Consider the following 15176-nt stretch of genomic DNA (forward strand, 5'->3'; position numbering starts at 1 on the left):
GCCAGTTTGCATGTACTTTCAGATAGAAATCAATATCTTAAAGGAGTTAACAGAAAGAAATTAAGTAAAGAGATGGATATGTAAGTGCCTCATGACAAGGGTTCTGGCTGTACCAAGTTCTGTTCTTATACAGGGTTCATATTAAAAAAAAAAAAAAAAAAAAAAAAAAAACAAGTATAATGGATCTTACTGTAGTTAACTGGCTGCTTTCACATGCCGTATTCTGAGCTGTTTGTTTTAAATGCCTCCGCTGATCAGAGCTGGGTTGTTGTCAAAGGGCTAAGCCCATGTTTGTAACTGGTAAATGAATATCTCAATAGGAAAAGAATTTCAGGGAGAAATACTGATAGAAGTGAAGCTAGACTTTTCTGTGACCTCTTATTTTGTAGGATAATTCTCTTATTGTTCTTTTTGAACGCACTTTTAAATGCACTGAGAAGAAATAATATACAACAGAGGAAATAATTGTGGTAGCAATATAACACGGCAACGGTCATAAGCCTAAAGTCTTAGGTCAATTTTAGAAAGTTGACTGCATGATGTTAAAGTGGAAGGGACTGAGGGAAATCTGACGTTGATTCTTATCAACAAACAGCTGGTGTTGGATGTTCTGTGCTTCAGGACGAGGCCAGGAGATGGGCCACTTTTTTCCTTCAGTTTGCCCACCGGATGATTTACACTGATACTTAACTGTACCTTGTGGTGTTTCAGGCAATTACTTGTGGAAAAATGACAGGAAAGTTGTGATCTGTGGATTCACAAGAAATAGGTATTTTCGTGGTAGGTAAAAGTTGGAACCTAATAAGACTGATGCAATAAACCATATGTCCCAATGGTAGGTGTGCTGAGAAGCATAAGTGCCTACTACAGAAACATTATTAATGATACAGCACTGTAAGTCTACTTGGCATAATGTACTAGGGGGACTGTGCCAATGAAATGCAGAATCTCTGCTGCTTAGATATATGGAGAAATATAACAAGTCTCGACTCAGCACATGTCAAAGCACACTGCCTGGCATGATGTTCTCCCAGTTTACAGGGTTCTCTAACAATATCTGAGCTTAATGACCTTCAGGATCATTAAGAAATTGTCAGGCAAAATAAGAAAAAAATTGCAATGTATTCTCTTTTATGGTGGAAATTATTCCTCGCAAGTTTACTTTTGTAGATTTTTACATCTCAGCATGATGTTTTCATAAACCTGGTCCTTAATGTCTCTTGCAAATGACGAGAAGGGTACTGCTGCTGACCACAGCCGCTGCTAGCCACAAGTCTGAATGCTTTCCATTCTCAGTCTCAAACAAGTCTGAGGCTCTTTCTAAATAATCTTGATTTCAGGCAACTCTGGAATTGATGGGGAAAAAAAAAAAAAAAAAGCCTTTCATCTTTAGGGCATGCATAAATGCTGTCCGCTCTGAAGCGCATTATACCCACAAAAGCAATGATCACAGATTTCTCCCCAAAGTAGATGAGTAAGTACCCCACCTTACAGTGGAGCATACTAGCCAGCTCTGTGATATGCCTAAAACTGGAGTATACACACTTCTAGTTACTGTAGCTCTGTTGAAATCTCTGCAGCTTGCTGTCTTTAAAAAGTTTTTGCAGGGTGGCTTCATACATATGAGTTCTGAAGTAAAATGTATAGTACTTTTGCCTCTCAATGTCAGCAGAGTATCTACTGTCTTACAGCTTCTTTCAGTGATGCTAGTGGTTATCTCCAAGGGGAATCTTCACATATCTTGTCATTAAACAATTAGCTGATTAATGCTTAGAAATGATTTTGTAGAAGCTTTCTTTAGATTTCTCCAAACAGTATTTATTAGATGGTAAATAATTTGGTTTGGCTTTCTTTTCCCCCCTCCGGGGGACGGGTGAGATTCATGAATTTCATTTTTGTCATCCAAAGTACATTTATATGCGTTTCAGGACACATCTAGCATTCAGCTTGCTGGTATTAACTCTGCATTTTGAATTCAATTGGATTTGAATAAATGGATTAAGAAGTGAAAACCCTTACCTGAAAATCTGCTTAAGGCTGAGGAATGAAGATCCCTGATTCTGCTGGTTATATCTGGCATACTTGCTTGCCTTTAGCATTTCCACTATTAAAGATGAAAATCTTACAGGTGAGAGCAGAGGCAATTCACTCACTATTTATAGATTAGAAGCTTGATTTTTAAAATTCACCTTTATAAGTTGTAACCTGAAAAATGGTTACGAAAAGTATGCCCTATAGATGGGCTTCCAGGCCTATAAGCAGTTACCAGTACACTGAACCACTTCTGATAACAAAAATTATTTTCAGTAAGTAGTGAGGTACATGGAGCACATCTCACCTTGACTATGTGGCACAGGTTGTAGTAACTAAGCAACTTTTTAATAAATCCAAATTAACAAATGGCAAACAGAAATATAATTTAGTCTGTTTCAAAAGTGTCTTTTTATTCATGCATCACAGATGCTATTACATGACAAGCCACATGTTAATTTACTGATTTTTTCTTCAATTATTACCTTAGAGAAGTAATAAAGAGAAAAAAAAATAGAAATGCAGTGGGGCAAAGACATTGAGCATTGAAGAAGTAATGACAGCTACTTTTTGTTTCAATGTTATAGCAAGAAGTTGCTTTTCCAACTGAAAACTGAGAGTATGCATAAAGACATAGTACAGGAAGGATTTTTATGCAGTAGAAGCAACATGAAGATGGAAGGAAGATGATATAGCTTGCGGATGTTATAGCTTATAAATACCATCGCCTAGCATTTAAGACATTGCTTTTTGTTCAGTACATTTTTATTACTCTATATAATTCCAAAAAGGAGAATACAACATTGCTGTGGTTTTCATAGGTAAACTTGCTTCTTTCCAAGTAACCTGTTTTAGAAATACGCATTAGGTGTCAATATTCACCTGAATATGAAAATGTTCATGAGCAGTGAAACAGTATATGCACAAGCACATGAATAATTGGCTGTATTTTGAAGACAGAACTAGGAGGTTTTAATGTGATATATTTCATAATACTTGCAATTGAGAAATGATACTTTTCAGCAAAAGAAAATCTCAGAAATCTTGATTTTAATTGAGCAATGAAGTAAAGTACTTGCCATTGCAATGGCTAAGCAAGAAATTTTACCTTGGTATTTTTCTGTGAGCATCCTCAGTAATCTGTACAGTCTGCTGAAGTAGTAATCAGTATCTCTGAAATACAGCTGAACTAATTACTTCTTTCAGGAGTTCCAAGAATATACATATACCCTTTATTATTAGGAATTTTCTTCCCTGTAAATTAGTTAAAGGATATTTAAAGCTAGGTTTCCAGATGAAGCGGTAAGTTGTCTTTCTGTCACAGATCCTGGGACTTTTAAATTATGGGATAAGTAGGTGATCAACAGCTTTTGCTGACAAAAAGGGGAAAATAGCTGAGCAACATTGGGGAACCTGATTAAGAGTTTTTAATCACATCTAAAAGACAAACTTCCTGTTTGTGTTTTGGTATTTATGCACATTCCTTTATTCTTCCATATTTGAACACAGGTATTTTTTCTTGATAAGCTTACTACTTGATATGTACATTATTTTCTTTCAAGGCTAAAACCTTTTGGATGCTGACAGTATAGTAGTAGCTGATTGGACTTGACAGAAGGGAAATGGACCCATTGTCCGACTTCCTTTCTGACCAGGTATTCACACTCGTTTCCCCACGTTCAGACATTCCTAGTAGGATGTGCATCTCTTCAATACTAGTCATCATTTTGTTTCATTTCATGCTGACAGCTAGTGTCTGTTCAGTATAAGTCTGATCATTTCTTAGCTGGGAGTTCGTTATGATACCTTAAATAGACATTCAATATGTTCCTTCAGTCACTGGTTTCTCACAGCTGATCAGGCTCAGAGCAGTCTCCTGTTTGTCTTGCACTTGGAGACACTACTGGAATTAAACTTTCCATGTGACTCATTTTTTTTATGCTCTGTTCTCAGTGATAACTTTCCCCTTAATTTTAACATAATGATTAGATATAGGATCATGGATGCCTTTGTACACAAATGAGCACAAGTGTATAATTTCTGCTGCTTTCAGTGTGAATCCAAACAGCACAAACCACTTGCCTTTGACATGCATTACAGTGTCTCTGAATGTGGTGCCACGATTCCAGTCTCGGAATTGTTTTGGCCACCAATTGAAACATACCGTTGAAACTGCTTCACAAACAGCGTTATATGTATTAGCAGCACCAAGTTATACTCATCACAAATCTCCTTTCACCTTTTGCTTAGGTTGTTGTCAGGTAGCATTTTGCCCAATGGTAGCCTCTGTGGTTTTGCAGTGTCTAAGACAAAATACTGTGAAGTATCTGTCACCGTGAATCTTTGATTCACCCTTGGCAAGAACCTATAAAGGTTGCCAGTGATGACAATGACACGTTGAGCAGAAACCAGAGAACAGATTTTACTGGGAAGTTGTGATTATGCCTCTAATAAGATAACACTAATGATTTATACTGGAGCATGCCTTGTGGTTTGTGTGCAACTCTTAAGGCATTCTTGCAGTCCCCCCATCTGAGGTCCTCCCATAAGAAGCGTAGAAATACATAATTTAAGGACTAGATTTCAGGTCCATTTGTTTTGTATCTGTGGAGACATAGTAGTGTAGAAATACCTGATGCATCTCTGATTCCAGAAATGGCCTAGCCAGTGAGTCAGGGACATTGGTGCAAGTTAGTTTACTGAGAACTTACCTTAAATGTGTGGCAAACCTAGACTATGATGTTCATGTCTCATTTCCCCTGTCTGTGTGCTGTAAGTAATGGAAAAGATTATCCAGAAAAGAAGAGGAATCTTCCCTGTAGCAGTCTTATTGGCTAAAGTCAAGTAAAATATATTTAAAAAAAAAAAAAAGAAGAAAGAAACAAGTATGCAAGACACAAGACTGTGGTTAGACAATATAAATAAAATAAAGTAAAATAAAATAAAATAAAAATCTGTTTTGGGAATCTTTCACCTGGAATCAAAAACGTTATAGCCTACTGACAGCAGCACTAGTCATGAATGGTTCTGGTCATTCAGACTCATTCAGAAAATGTGATGGGTTTATTTTATACTGGATAGCTATGTCACATTTTGATTATTCTCTGCCATGAGCATAAAGTCTCCATTGAGTGCTCTGTTTAATTTTATAGAAATTACTCCCTTAGTTTCTCTAAATTTTTACAGAATAGTCTTTCTGTGTTTCTTAAGCTCTTTAGATAGAATGATGTGGAAAGGATACAACTATCTATAAAACACATTGTAGGTTGGGCCTTTAAGATATATATCATTCTGGTGATGTTCTGTTAAATTCCTTAAAGCCAAATTTCTATAGTGACTCACTGGAATGGTTTCATACTTAAGGATGTATGGAAACAAAAAGGAGGCCTAACAATTTTAGAGGGATAAATTTCTCCAGGCTTGTTTCACATGAGAGTTTCGTGCTTTTATTCTTCAATGGCTGTAATTGATTTCTGGAAGATTTTTGGGGGGAGCAGGGGGGAAGCACCTGCTATAGCAATAAACTATCTCCATGTAATCTCCATGGGGATTAAGTTCGCTGAAGTTCTCTGCTGTGTATATAAAAAGGTGGTTTTCTATAATGTCCACGTAAGTCAGGTTGAAATACTCTTATTTTCATCAGTGGGCCCTGTAGGCCAAATTCAATTCTGGTGCATTTCTAGTGAAAAGAGCATTTACTCTTGGGAAAAATGTGGCCAGAATTATTTGACCTTAAAATGATTTCTAGAAAACAGCATATTCTCTTCACTATCTTCCTAAAAACAGATAAGCTTTAAATGACACTAGCTTTAAGATCAGTCCTTTTTCTCATCCACTCAGTCTCTAAGTAGTCACTGTATATGATAAATTGAGTAATAGTTGCTGGTTTTAATCTAATTGAAACATTCATCTTGCACATTCTTTAAATATAGAAAGCTTCTCTCAATATTTCTTTAGGTTAGTTGTTAGTGTGTTTCTGATGCATTATTTCATGGATGAATGATTTATTCTGGCTTACTTTGGTGCCTACATTTATATCAATATGTTTGTTATATAAACAGTCAGGTCTCTTTGACTGTGAAGGCTTTGTTGTCAGCAACTCACTAGCGTGAGAGAGTTCCAATTTGTTTCCATCCCAGATGAAGCCACAGCCGAACTGCAATTTGTCTTGCTCTATGTACACACTGCATAGGCACAGAAGTGACAAAGTCAATGGAAAATACAGGGGCTAAGCTACAAACATTAACAGGCAAACTTTTTTAAAAAGTGCTTAAAGTCTACCTTCTGTACTCCTAGGGATGGATGGCCAGTATACCTTTCCTGTCTGCTTGACCCCTGCAGTGCCCACAATCTGTATGACTTAGGGAGGGAACACTTGCAACAATGATTTTGTCCAACCTGAATTAAATAACTGAGGCATGCTTATATCGAGAACTGATTTTATAGATCTTATTTGCCTGATTTTAAGTGATTAGATGAAAAAAAAAATAATTGAGAAGAAAAGACAAAATAATTGAAAGCAAAATTGAAAGAAAATAATTGAAAGACAGTCAAGTATATTCTAATGAATTTTTTAGCTTATCTTGTAAAAAAGATTTCTGTGGGTCTTAGCATTGAAACATTAAATGAATAGGTTTATTGTTGCATAGGAAATTTTTTCTTCTATAAAAATTTATACTTCTATTATTTCTATTTCTATATTAATACTAGTGATTAGCAGGAAAAAATGCTGAGGCAACATGGGAGTGTTGAAATACCAAATTCAGGTACTCAGTTTGGGGAAATCAATTTTTGAGTCACACTTTCAAAACATCTAAGCACAAATATTTTTGCTTCTTTCGCTAAATTTTAGTGTGTGGCTCAAGCTTTCAAATTCACAGACTAATATGTTTATTCCAATGTAATTTGACTGCTTTGTGATGGAAAAATCAAAGATTTTGAGTTGCACTCATTTGAGAGAGATCCTTCCAAACAACGTCATGCTTAGCAGTTACGGCTTCATGCTGAGCCACTCCAAAAAGTTAGAACCCAGTTCTTCCAAACTGTTAACATTTATGGGTTATATTGTCTTCAGGGAAAACTTGCCCTGATTATAGGACCTCACACACACAATCCAGGATTATTGCTTTTTAAACACCACTCCTTACTCCACACTGATTCAGCAGCCCTGTTCAGAGGATACATGTCATCATAAACACGCATATGGTATGGTATATTTACTCTGACAGGACTCTTGCTTCTCTTCTTGTCTGTCAGTATGTCCCTACCTCTGATTTCCTCCCATGCCTCTTTTCACTCATCCTCTGATAATGTCCACATTTTCTGAGGTATGAGGATTTTTCTTCTGTTTGGGAGGTCTTCAAAGAGGTCATGACTAAAAGACAAAAACCTGGGTCGCTGGACTCTTTCCACAACTGTGCTTAACTGAATGGAAAAACATGGGTAGTGTTCTAAATAAGTCATTTCTTCGCTCTTAGTCTTTCATCTTTCTCTTTATGGGCATCACTTTTTTTTTTTTTTTTTTTTTTACATTACAGGGAATGTAAAAAAAAAATTGTTAGCTCTATTTGAGTTCTTTGTACAAAGAAACTCACAGCAGCACTGAACAGTAGAAACTGCTTCCTCTCCAGATTTTAACATACTATTTTTCTCAGTTTGATCTATATTAATATGATATTTAGGTGGAATAGAGGTAGTTGAATGAAAATAGTTCTTGGGCTGGGGAGGATATGAGTTACATTTGCTGCCACCAATGATGTGTTTCGCAGAGAAAAACTTGTTTTAAAAATATTGGATGGAAAGACATTTACCCTCTGCTCCTTTGGGCACAAATTATATTATATCAAACAAGACATTCTTGGAATGTCCTGGAGAATTGTTTCTCAGAACAAATTATTCTTTGTGCTCTTCTACGTTTGCAGAATAGAAAAATGGTGTTTTACTCTGACAGAGTTGGCAAGTCAGTTAGAGGGATGATGAAGTCTCCTTAGCAGCCTTCAGGGTAAATTGGTGCAAATTGCCTCCTTGAAGGAGGCATGGCAGTTATTTCGCTAGAAATGGGAAGCTAAATGAAGCCCAACAACTAGACTATATTTATGCAATGATTTAAATTGGCTTATTGACAAAGGCTGTATTTGTAGTTATTGCAGTTGGTGTTACAAAAAAGCATATGCTTACTTTTGTGCATATCAAAGCTCATTAAAATCCAAAAAGATGAATTGAGCAGGAAACTATAAAGTCCCCTTAGAGAGTTTCCAAATTGCAGGAAGAGCTGAGCTTTATCCAAGACAACCTGATAATGTTTTTTCAGTTTTTATGCTTACAAATAACATTGGTAGTAATTTGACCCTAAGTTGATCTGAAGGTAAAATGTCTCTAAAGAAGATCTGAAAGTTCAGGTCTTTGGCTTCCATTTCCACTTTTCTCTCATCAGTGACTTGGCTGTCACTTTCTTTTTGAGTCTCAATTTTATTCTGCCATCAAACTCCTGGTAATTGTCTAGAGTTTATATGCAGTTTGTTGTATAGACTGAACTACGTTATACTGTTATACAGTAGCACACCAGTTTTGATTTTGACCGGTGGGTATCAAAATTACCATCTGACTTGGACCCCAGTATGATCAAGTATACAAATATGGTCTATTTTAATGTTTATGATGGTGTTGAGGTTTTCCTCCTGTATTATTCTCTGGCAGCACAATGATATGATACACGCTTCTCAGGCTCTGCATTGAGCTATATTTGGGAGGCGGTGCATAAAGTTGCACAACAAGTTGCCTTGTAACAAAATTTTCATTACAAGGGTAGAACAGTTCTTTACGTATAAGTAACTGTGTATTACATTGGTTTGGGCTTAACTTTTCTGATAATAGGGTCCTCAATTTCTATTATCTGTTTAGAGTCTGCAGTTCATTATGTTCATCTGAAATTGTTTCCTGCGTTATTGCTGAATGTGCCACTGATATTAAATCCTTAAAATTAAAAATCTGAAGAATTTTAGCTAGAATTAAAAATAGGTATCTTTTAAAGATTTCAGCAATGTATAGAGCAGATCATAACACTTAATGGTTTTAAGCTTTTTTTTTCTTTTTTTTTTTTTTGCTTTGCTTTGGGGAGAGGTGTTTTGTATTCCAAATACCTTCTGCCAAAGTTAAGTTTTCTGTGTGCATATTAGCAAGCAACTTAGCTGATTAATAACTAATAAATAAACCTACTCTAGCTTACTCGGTATTTTTGATACTGATTTGTTCAAGTTTCTATACCAAGAATATCTAAATCAAACCATCATCTCGATCTCCTCTTTGCCCACACCAGTGTCTATTATTGTGACAGTGCTACTTACTATCTTGCTTGTTTGACTTCTGTATATTTAATTTTAAAAACACTGTCGAGGGAAGTTGAAGAGTGTTTAGAGTGGGGTAAGTCTGTTTGTTTAGATCTACTAATTCATTCTGTCCTGTTATCTTTCTTTATTTCTTCCGATATATTTGGCAGGGAGCAGAAATGAATACGGCTGTGTTCTGTTGAGCAGCTGCCACTGCCTCAAGCTGTTTCGGCAGTTCACCTTGCCAAAACGCTTCTTCTTTCCAGTTTTCTCACCTTGAACAAGGGAGGAGCTTTAGAGTAGTGCTTGTCATCTAAAGGTTACTTTGGGACTAGCTGGCTTAGCATCACAAGGTGAAATATTTTCCTCATTCTGAAGTGGGGCAGAAAATTATCAGAAATAAATAAACAAAAAACCTTGTAAACTTGCATAGGCTTAGCTAAAATGGTTTTTTAGACATTTCTGCCGTACCTTCAAAGTATATTTTAAGTTAAATTGCAAAGTGTTGTTAAAAATTGAAATTTATCATTTAAATAAGTTCTATATCTTATTATGCTACCTAGAATTTTGACTTTGTAGTCATATTGAGCTTGAAAGCTTATCACAACTGATCTTACCAGTTTGTCTGAAAAACCTGTGATTTCTGAGTAGTAATTCAAAAAATAGCAGAAAATATCCAGGCAACTCTAGTGGCGGGAGTTCTTTCATATGTTTGTAACTTTATAACAATAAATACATAAAATAGGTATTTACTTTATCAACTGTAACTGTCTTGTATTTGTTTTAAAATCTTCTGTTTAAATATTATCATCTTGCTCTACAGACTTCAAAATCACATTTTTCAGTGAGAGAGAAATTGTTTCACACAGGTTACAACATGAAAGGTTTATGAGCACAACTGAAAATCTATAGTATTTGAAACTATGAAATGATCTGCTTTTTATTTTGGAGATTTTGACTTATGCTGCCTCTATCCTGTGGTGCACAGGGAGAGGTCTGGTTGTCCGCTTGATCCACCGATAGTAGTGGATCCCTTCCTGCTCCTGTGTAATTTTTAATGTGATGTCTGATGTGACAGACACAGTTTAATGAGAGTTCTGATAATTAATTCAAACTTAGCTTTGGAAAATGAACAATTGGTAATTAACTGAATGTGATGTGGTGACTTATTAGTTGATGTAACAAACAGCCATAGTGCAGTTTGCTTTTTTAAAACAAATATTTGAATTGTCTGAAAAGCTATTCTGTAATGCAAGCTGTAGATATTTTGTTCTTTTTTTCTTTAATTGCAACCTCAGTTTACTAAAAAAAATTACTTGCAATATTCCTAAGAAGGCAGGTTTCAAGACATTGTCAAAAGTTATGTCTATCAATAGGGATTTGGCTATAGAGTTAAAAGCAGCTAACTTTTCTTCTCAGTTATTATATAGTTATTCATAAACTTAGAGGTTATTCCCAATCCATAGCATAGAATTGCAAGTCATTAACAGATTGCTGTCTTTGCTTGAAGTGAATCACCATGGATTTATTTATAAGTTTAATCATGTTCCATCTCTTATTCCAATGCCTATAATTTTATCTTATACGGGAAGAAAAAAACGTTAATGAAGTGATGATGAACACCCTAATAGTTAGCAAGCACTATTTTAATGGCAGTCATTGTGTATAATAGAGGGTGTTGTTGGAAAGCTGCTGACTGTGAACAACATTTAATTAGAAATGTAGCCCTGGAGCAGGAGGTGAACCTGTGCTCTTAATTGCCTCTGTTGGTGGCTATACCCTAGAGCACATTAGGGCTGGGGGTTTCTGGGGCAGCTGGGGCATGGTGAGAACCTGTGGGTGAGAGGCTCTGCTGCTTTGGGCCAAGCTAATCCTCCAGCTGAAGCCTGTTGAGCCAAGGAACCCAGCCAGCCTCACTCGTTTGGTGTGATCTCTGGCTGCTTGAATGCTGTTCACCCAGTTACACTTCTCTGGTAAGCAGGGCTTGTAATGGGAGTGGAATTAGCTTAGCGTTTTTTCTATAATTTTCTCATTAATTTTCCTACACTGAAACAACTCTGCAATTCTAGGGAGGAAAATAAAACTGCTAGGGAGTTTAAATTTTGCCTCCCTTGAAATAAAATTTCTTCTTTTTCAATGGAAGAAAAAAAAATAGGCAAATGATAAGTTGTTTTCTAATACCCATTCTTGGAAAACAGTATTTTGCTGAAAGAAACAAACCGGAAGTGGTTTTACTGGGTAATCTAAAGGATAGGTTAATCAGCTTCTTCTGTGAAACAGTCCTCTGAAGCTTTTTGTTTTTCTGTCTGCCACAGGTAGTTCTAGAGCACAAACTTTGAAGCCAGGTATGTTTGTTGGTAGTGCTCGTTGGAATAGCTAGGAACAGTAGGAAAGCTCCTGACTTACAATTGGAGACTTTGGTGCAACTCTGTGACAAAATGCAGCTCAAGATGTGTTTGGATTCCTTGCAGAAGACATTTTTCAGGTGAATCCTAAATAGGATCAATAAGGGTCCTAGGTGATGGCAGAGACTTCAAAACAGAGCTTTGCTATTGTTAAAGTATATGGTGTGCATTTTTACTCTGTATACTCAAATAAAAACTCAGTCTGGTGACTGAGAAATTTTGGTTAATAACATAAGCAGAGGGGTTTTAGTTTCTCTCTTGAAGGGAAAGAAATATCTCAGAAGTGAAAAGGATAGGTGCTGAAAAAAATGCCTTAGTTAACAGATTTGTCTGAGGGCGTTTGAACCATTCTTATCATTGTTCTCTGTGCACAGGAAACTACAGCACAATGCTCTTCGTTGTCTTGTTACTTGATTAGACTTTTAAAAAAATAGCGGAGCTAATTATGCTAATTAAAAGGGGAATTCTGTTAAAAATTTGGCCCTGCTTATTAAAAAGATAACTATTGAAAAACAGAGTGTACCATTGATCCCTTCAGTCTGATAATTTGTCTCCTACTGTGCCCTATGCTGCATACTGTAGAACAAGCACGACTGCATCAAGCACCTCTCTGTCCAGTATTTCACCCTGCCTGACAAGCACCTGGAGTCTTAAAGTGTGTTGTGCATCATACTGCAACAAATGCCAGAAATGTCTGTGACATCCGTATGTCACAAGCTAATTATTTTAAGGGAAGCCAGTAGAAAAATCCTACTTGGGGAAAGGTCCATCTAATTCTTTTAAAGCTAGCAGTCTCGAGGAAGCTTGCTTGGTACAGCTCCAAGCAGTTAGTTCTGATTATGCTGGTTGCTTCACCTGTCTAAGCCAGCCTGCACAGAATATAATTTTTTTCATATGCCTCTTTCAATTTCTCTCTAAGGTGATACTAATCCCTCTCAGTTTTGAATATTAACAATATGAAAAGAAATGCTTAGAAGAAACCCCAGAAGCTGCCCCTTGCTCTTGGTTTGACTTTCATCGTTCCTTCAGTGTTGTTTCTGCTTCTGCCCTAGGACTGTGGCTGTGTGGTCTGGGATCCTCAGTGGGCCAGGCCCATGGGCAGGGTCACTCTACCCCTACAGCACAGCACTGTTTGCATATAAAGAGTCCTGAGCTCCACTGTGCCATACAGTGAGGGGCTGCAGGTTTCCTGCCACAGCTGTGAGGAGCCATTGGGCCAAGTGGGTTCCCCTCCAGGCACTTGCATCAGCAGGTATAACTGTAGTCCAGCAATTGCCAAATATAACTTCAGAAACTAGAAGCATTAGTAATCTGGAGAAGTGGCAAGAGCAGAGTATGAAGAGAGAGCATTTTACAGATATAACCTCTGGCTACAAAAGATAAAAATTGTATTCAGAATAAATCCTACAGCTTGGAAAGAGAGGCTATGAAATCCCTTGGAATAGAAAAGCAAACTTAAAATCAGAGCAGATTTCTCCCACTATTATATTTCTTTATAATAAGCAAAGCTTTTTGGAAAGATAATTTGTTACCCATATACAGAATAGGTTCCTCAAGCTCAGATCTTTGTAGAAGCAAAAATGTTGAAGATCTTGTGGAAGGTAGTGTTGAATGCAAGGCTTGTGCTAAATATAATTATTTAGGGGAAAGAACGTTTCCCAGTGTTGAGGATGGAGCTAATGCGTTAAGTTCGGCAGTCTCTAAGAATCCCTGAAATGTTCAGATCAGAAAATGCCTCTCATAAGATGCCCCCTGCCCTGCTTAATGGTCTGAGCAAAAAAGCAGAGACATGAGCAACTTCCAGTCTGTTGTGTCAGGGCCTGGATTCACCTGCAGCAGTTATCTTCATTAATCTTGTGTTTATACTGTTGAAAAAGTAAGTGCTGCCTGCAAAGTGTGATAGCTCCATAGTCAGGTTTGATATCTGATTCCTGGCCCAACTCTCAGTGGAATTTAAATTGGCTTCCTATGTGCAAATGTGTGAAGCCTCAGTGATTAGAGTGGCTGGAGATACAGCAGTGAATGCCTGCAAGTGCTGATGCTGTGCTTGGCTTAGCTAATGAGATTTTCACAGCCTTCCTTGCATGGAGTATTTGTTTTCTCTACAAGTGAGTTTTGCAGAGAGTTCACCCTGGGCTGAATTCAGTTTTTTAAGGAAACTTTCACAGAAGTCCTGTTCTCGTTCCTCCCTGTTACTAGCTGTCACTGAGTCATGCAGCTAGGGATCTGCTGACGAGCCATTCCTCTGCTGCTTACAAACATGCAAGATGCTGAATGGACAGGCATAAAACTGAAGATCAATCCAGCAAGCAGGCAGGCCATAGACAAGATGTGAATTTTATTCTTTTTTTAAACAGACTTGAAGCTAGAACAGATCTGCCTGCTCTGATGTTTTGTTTTTGTGGTGTGTTTTTTTGTTGTTGTTTTTAACAGATAATAAAATGAAAGGTTTTGGGAAAACACAAAGCTGCAACAGTGACATAATTAGGCATGCACCTATGTTTGGAGGCAACTGGCTGATGCTGTTCTCGCAGTGTAGCGGCTTGAGATCTCCCTCTCTAAGATACACAAGGATCAAGCTCCCCTTAGAGACGCCCTTACTCTTTCAGTCTCCCTGTGGTTTAAGCTACTGCTTTCTAGAGAAGGAAATTTCCAAAAGACTGAGCCATGTAATGGATGGTTACAATTCCACTAGCCATTTATCTGAACACGCCTTGAGAACTAGCTGAATAAAACATTTGCAGGCTTCAGCTCTGAGTGAAATTCTAAACAAATATTGGATTTATGCTGCTACTCTGTACTTGTTGAGTGGTACCTTACTTCATAATAACATAACTGAAACAGATGGGTTGTTATAAAATAAATATTTTCAAGCATAGTAAGGATATTTAATTTAGTTACTGTTTTCGTGGAGCACTTGCCAAATTTTTCAGTGTAACTGATCCTGAAATATGGAAATCAATGTGTTAGGTTTGAGGGTGGAAGGTTGTTGGGTTTTGTTGGTTGGTTTCTTGGGAGGGAGGTGTATGGTGGCTTTTTTTAATCTGCTAATAATAGCTGAAGGAAATAAAATCATGGTCTTAGCTTGCAGTTGGCAAATTTACTTCTGAGCTCTTATTCAGATGTTTTGCAGCAAAGGATTCTGTTGGACAGGGTCTCTTTCTATAATGTGCCATTAGAAGTGCTTACTGTTAAATATTAATGTCACTGTTCTGTAATACTGTAAAAAATTTAAGGCAGGAAGTGCAGATGTAAAAATTACTTTTTCTGTGATTTGCTGTTAGCAGTTTATATGGATGTTGGGCACAGGAAAATAAGGCTATAATTCTGTCATACAAGGGGTCAAGCAGAAATACTGTTGGGAATTTTGCAAGTGTGTTTTTCAAGTGTGTTTGTCCTTTCAGTGTTGGGAGAG

At 37.0% G+C, this 15176-nt stretch overlaps 1 protein-coding gene across 8 annotated transcripts in view; it reads left to right on the plus strand.

The window, feature by feature from the left end:
* ATP10B (ATPase phospholipid transporting 10B (putative)) overlaps window positions 1–15176 on the plus strand; it is a 156107-nt gene that overhangs the window by 2384 nt on the left and 138547 nt on the right. For 2 of the 8 annotated variants that reach the window (XM_080554974.1, XM_080554975.1), the window contains exon 1: window positions 9990–11329. The exons of 3 other annotated variants lie outside the window; for them this stretch is intronic. Coding sequence is in view for 1 of the 5 variants with exons in the window: in XM_080554968.1 (XP_080411094.1) it covers window positions 11795–11841 (47 nt within the window). In the remaining 4 variants the exon portion in view is untranslated. Of the gene's footprint in view, window positions 1–9985; window positions 11330–11671; window positions 11842–15176 lie in introns of those variants that run through there. 3 more of the 8 variants (XM_080554968.1, XM_080554972.1, XM_080554969.1) reach the window with 3 other exon arrangements.

This window comes from Anser brachyrhynchus, assembly GCF_964034855.1.
Source record: "Anser brachyrhynchus genome assembly, chromosome: 14".
Taxonomy (NCBI): Eukaryota; Metazoa; Chordata; class Aves; order Anseriformes; family Anatidae; genus Anser; species Anser brachyrhynchus.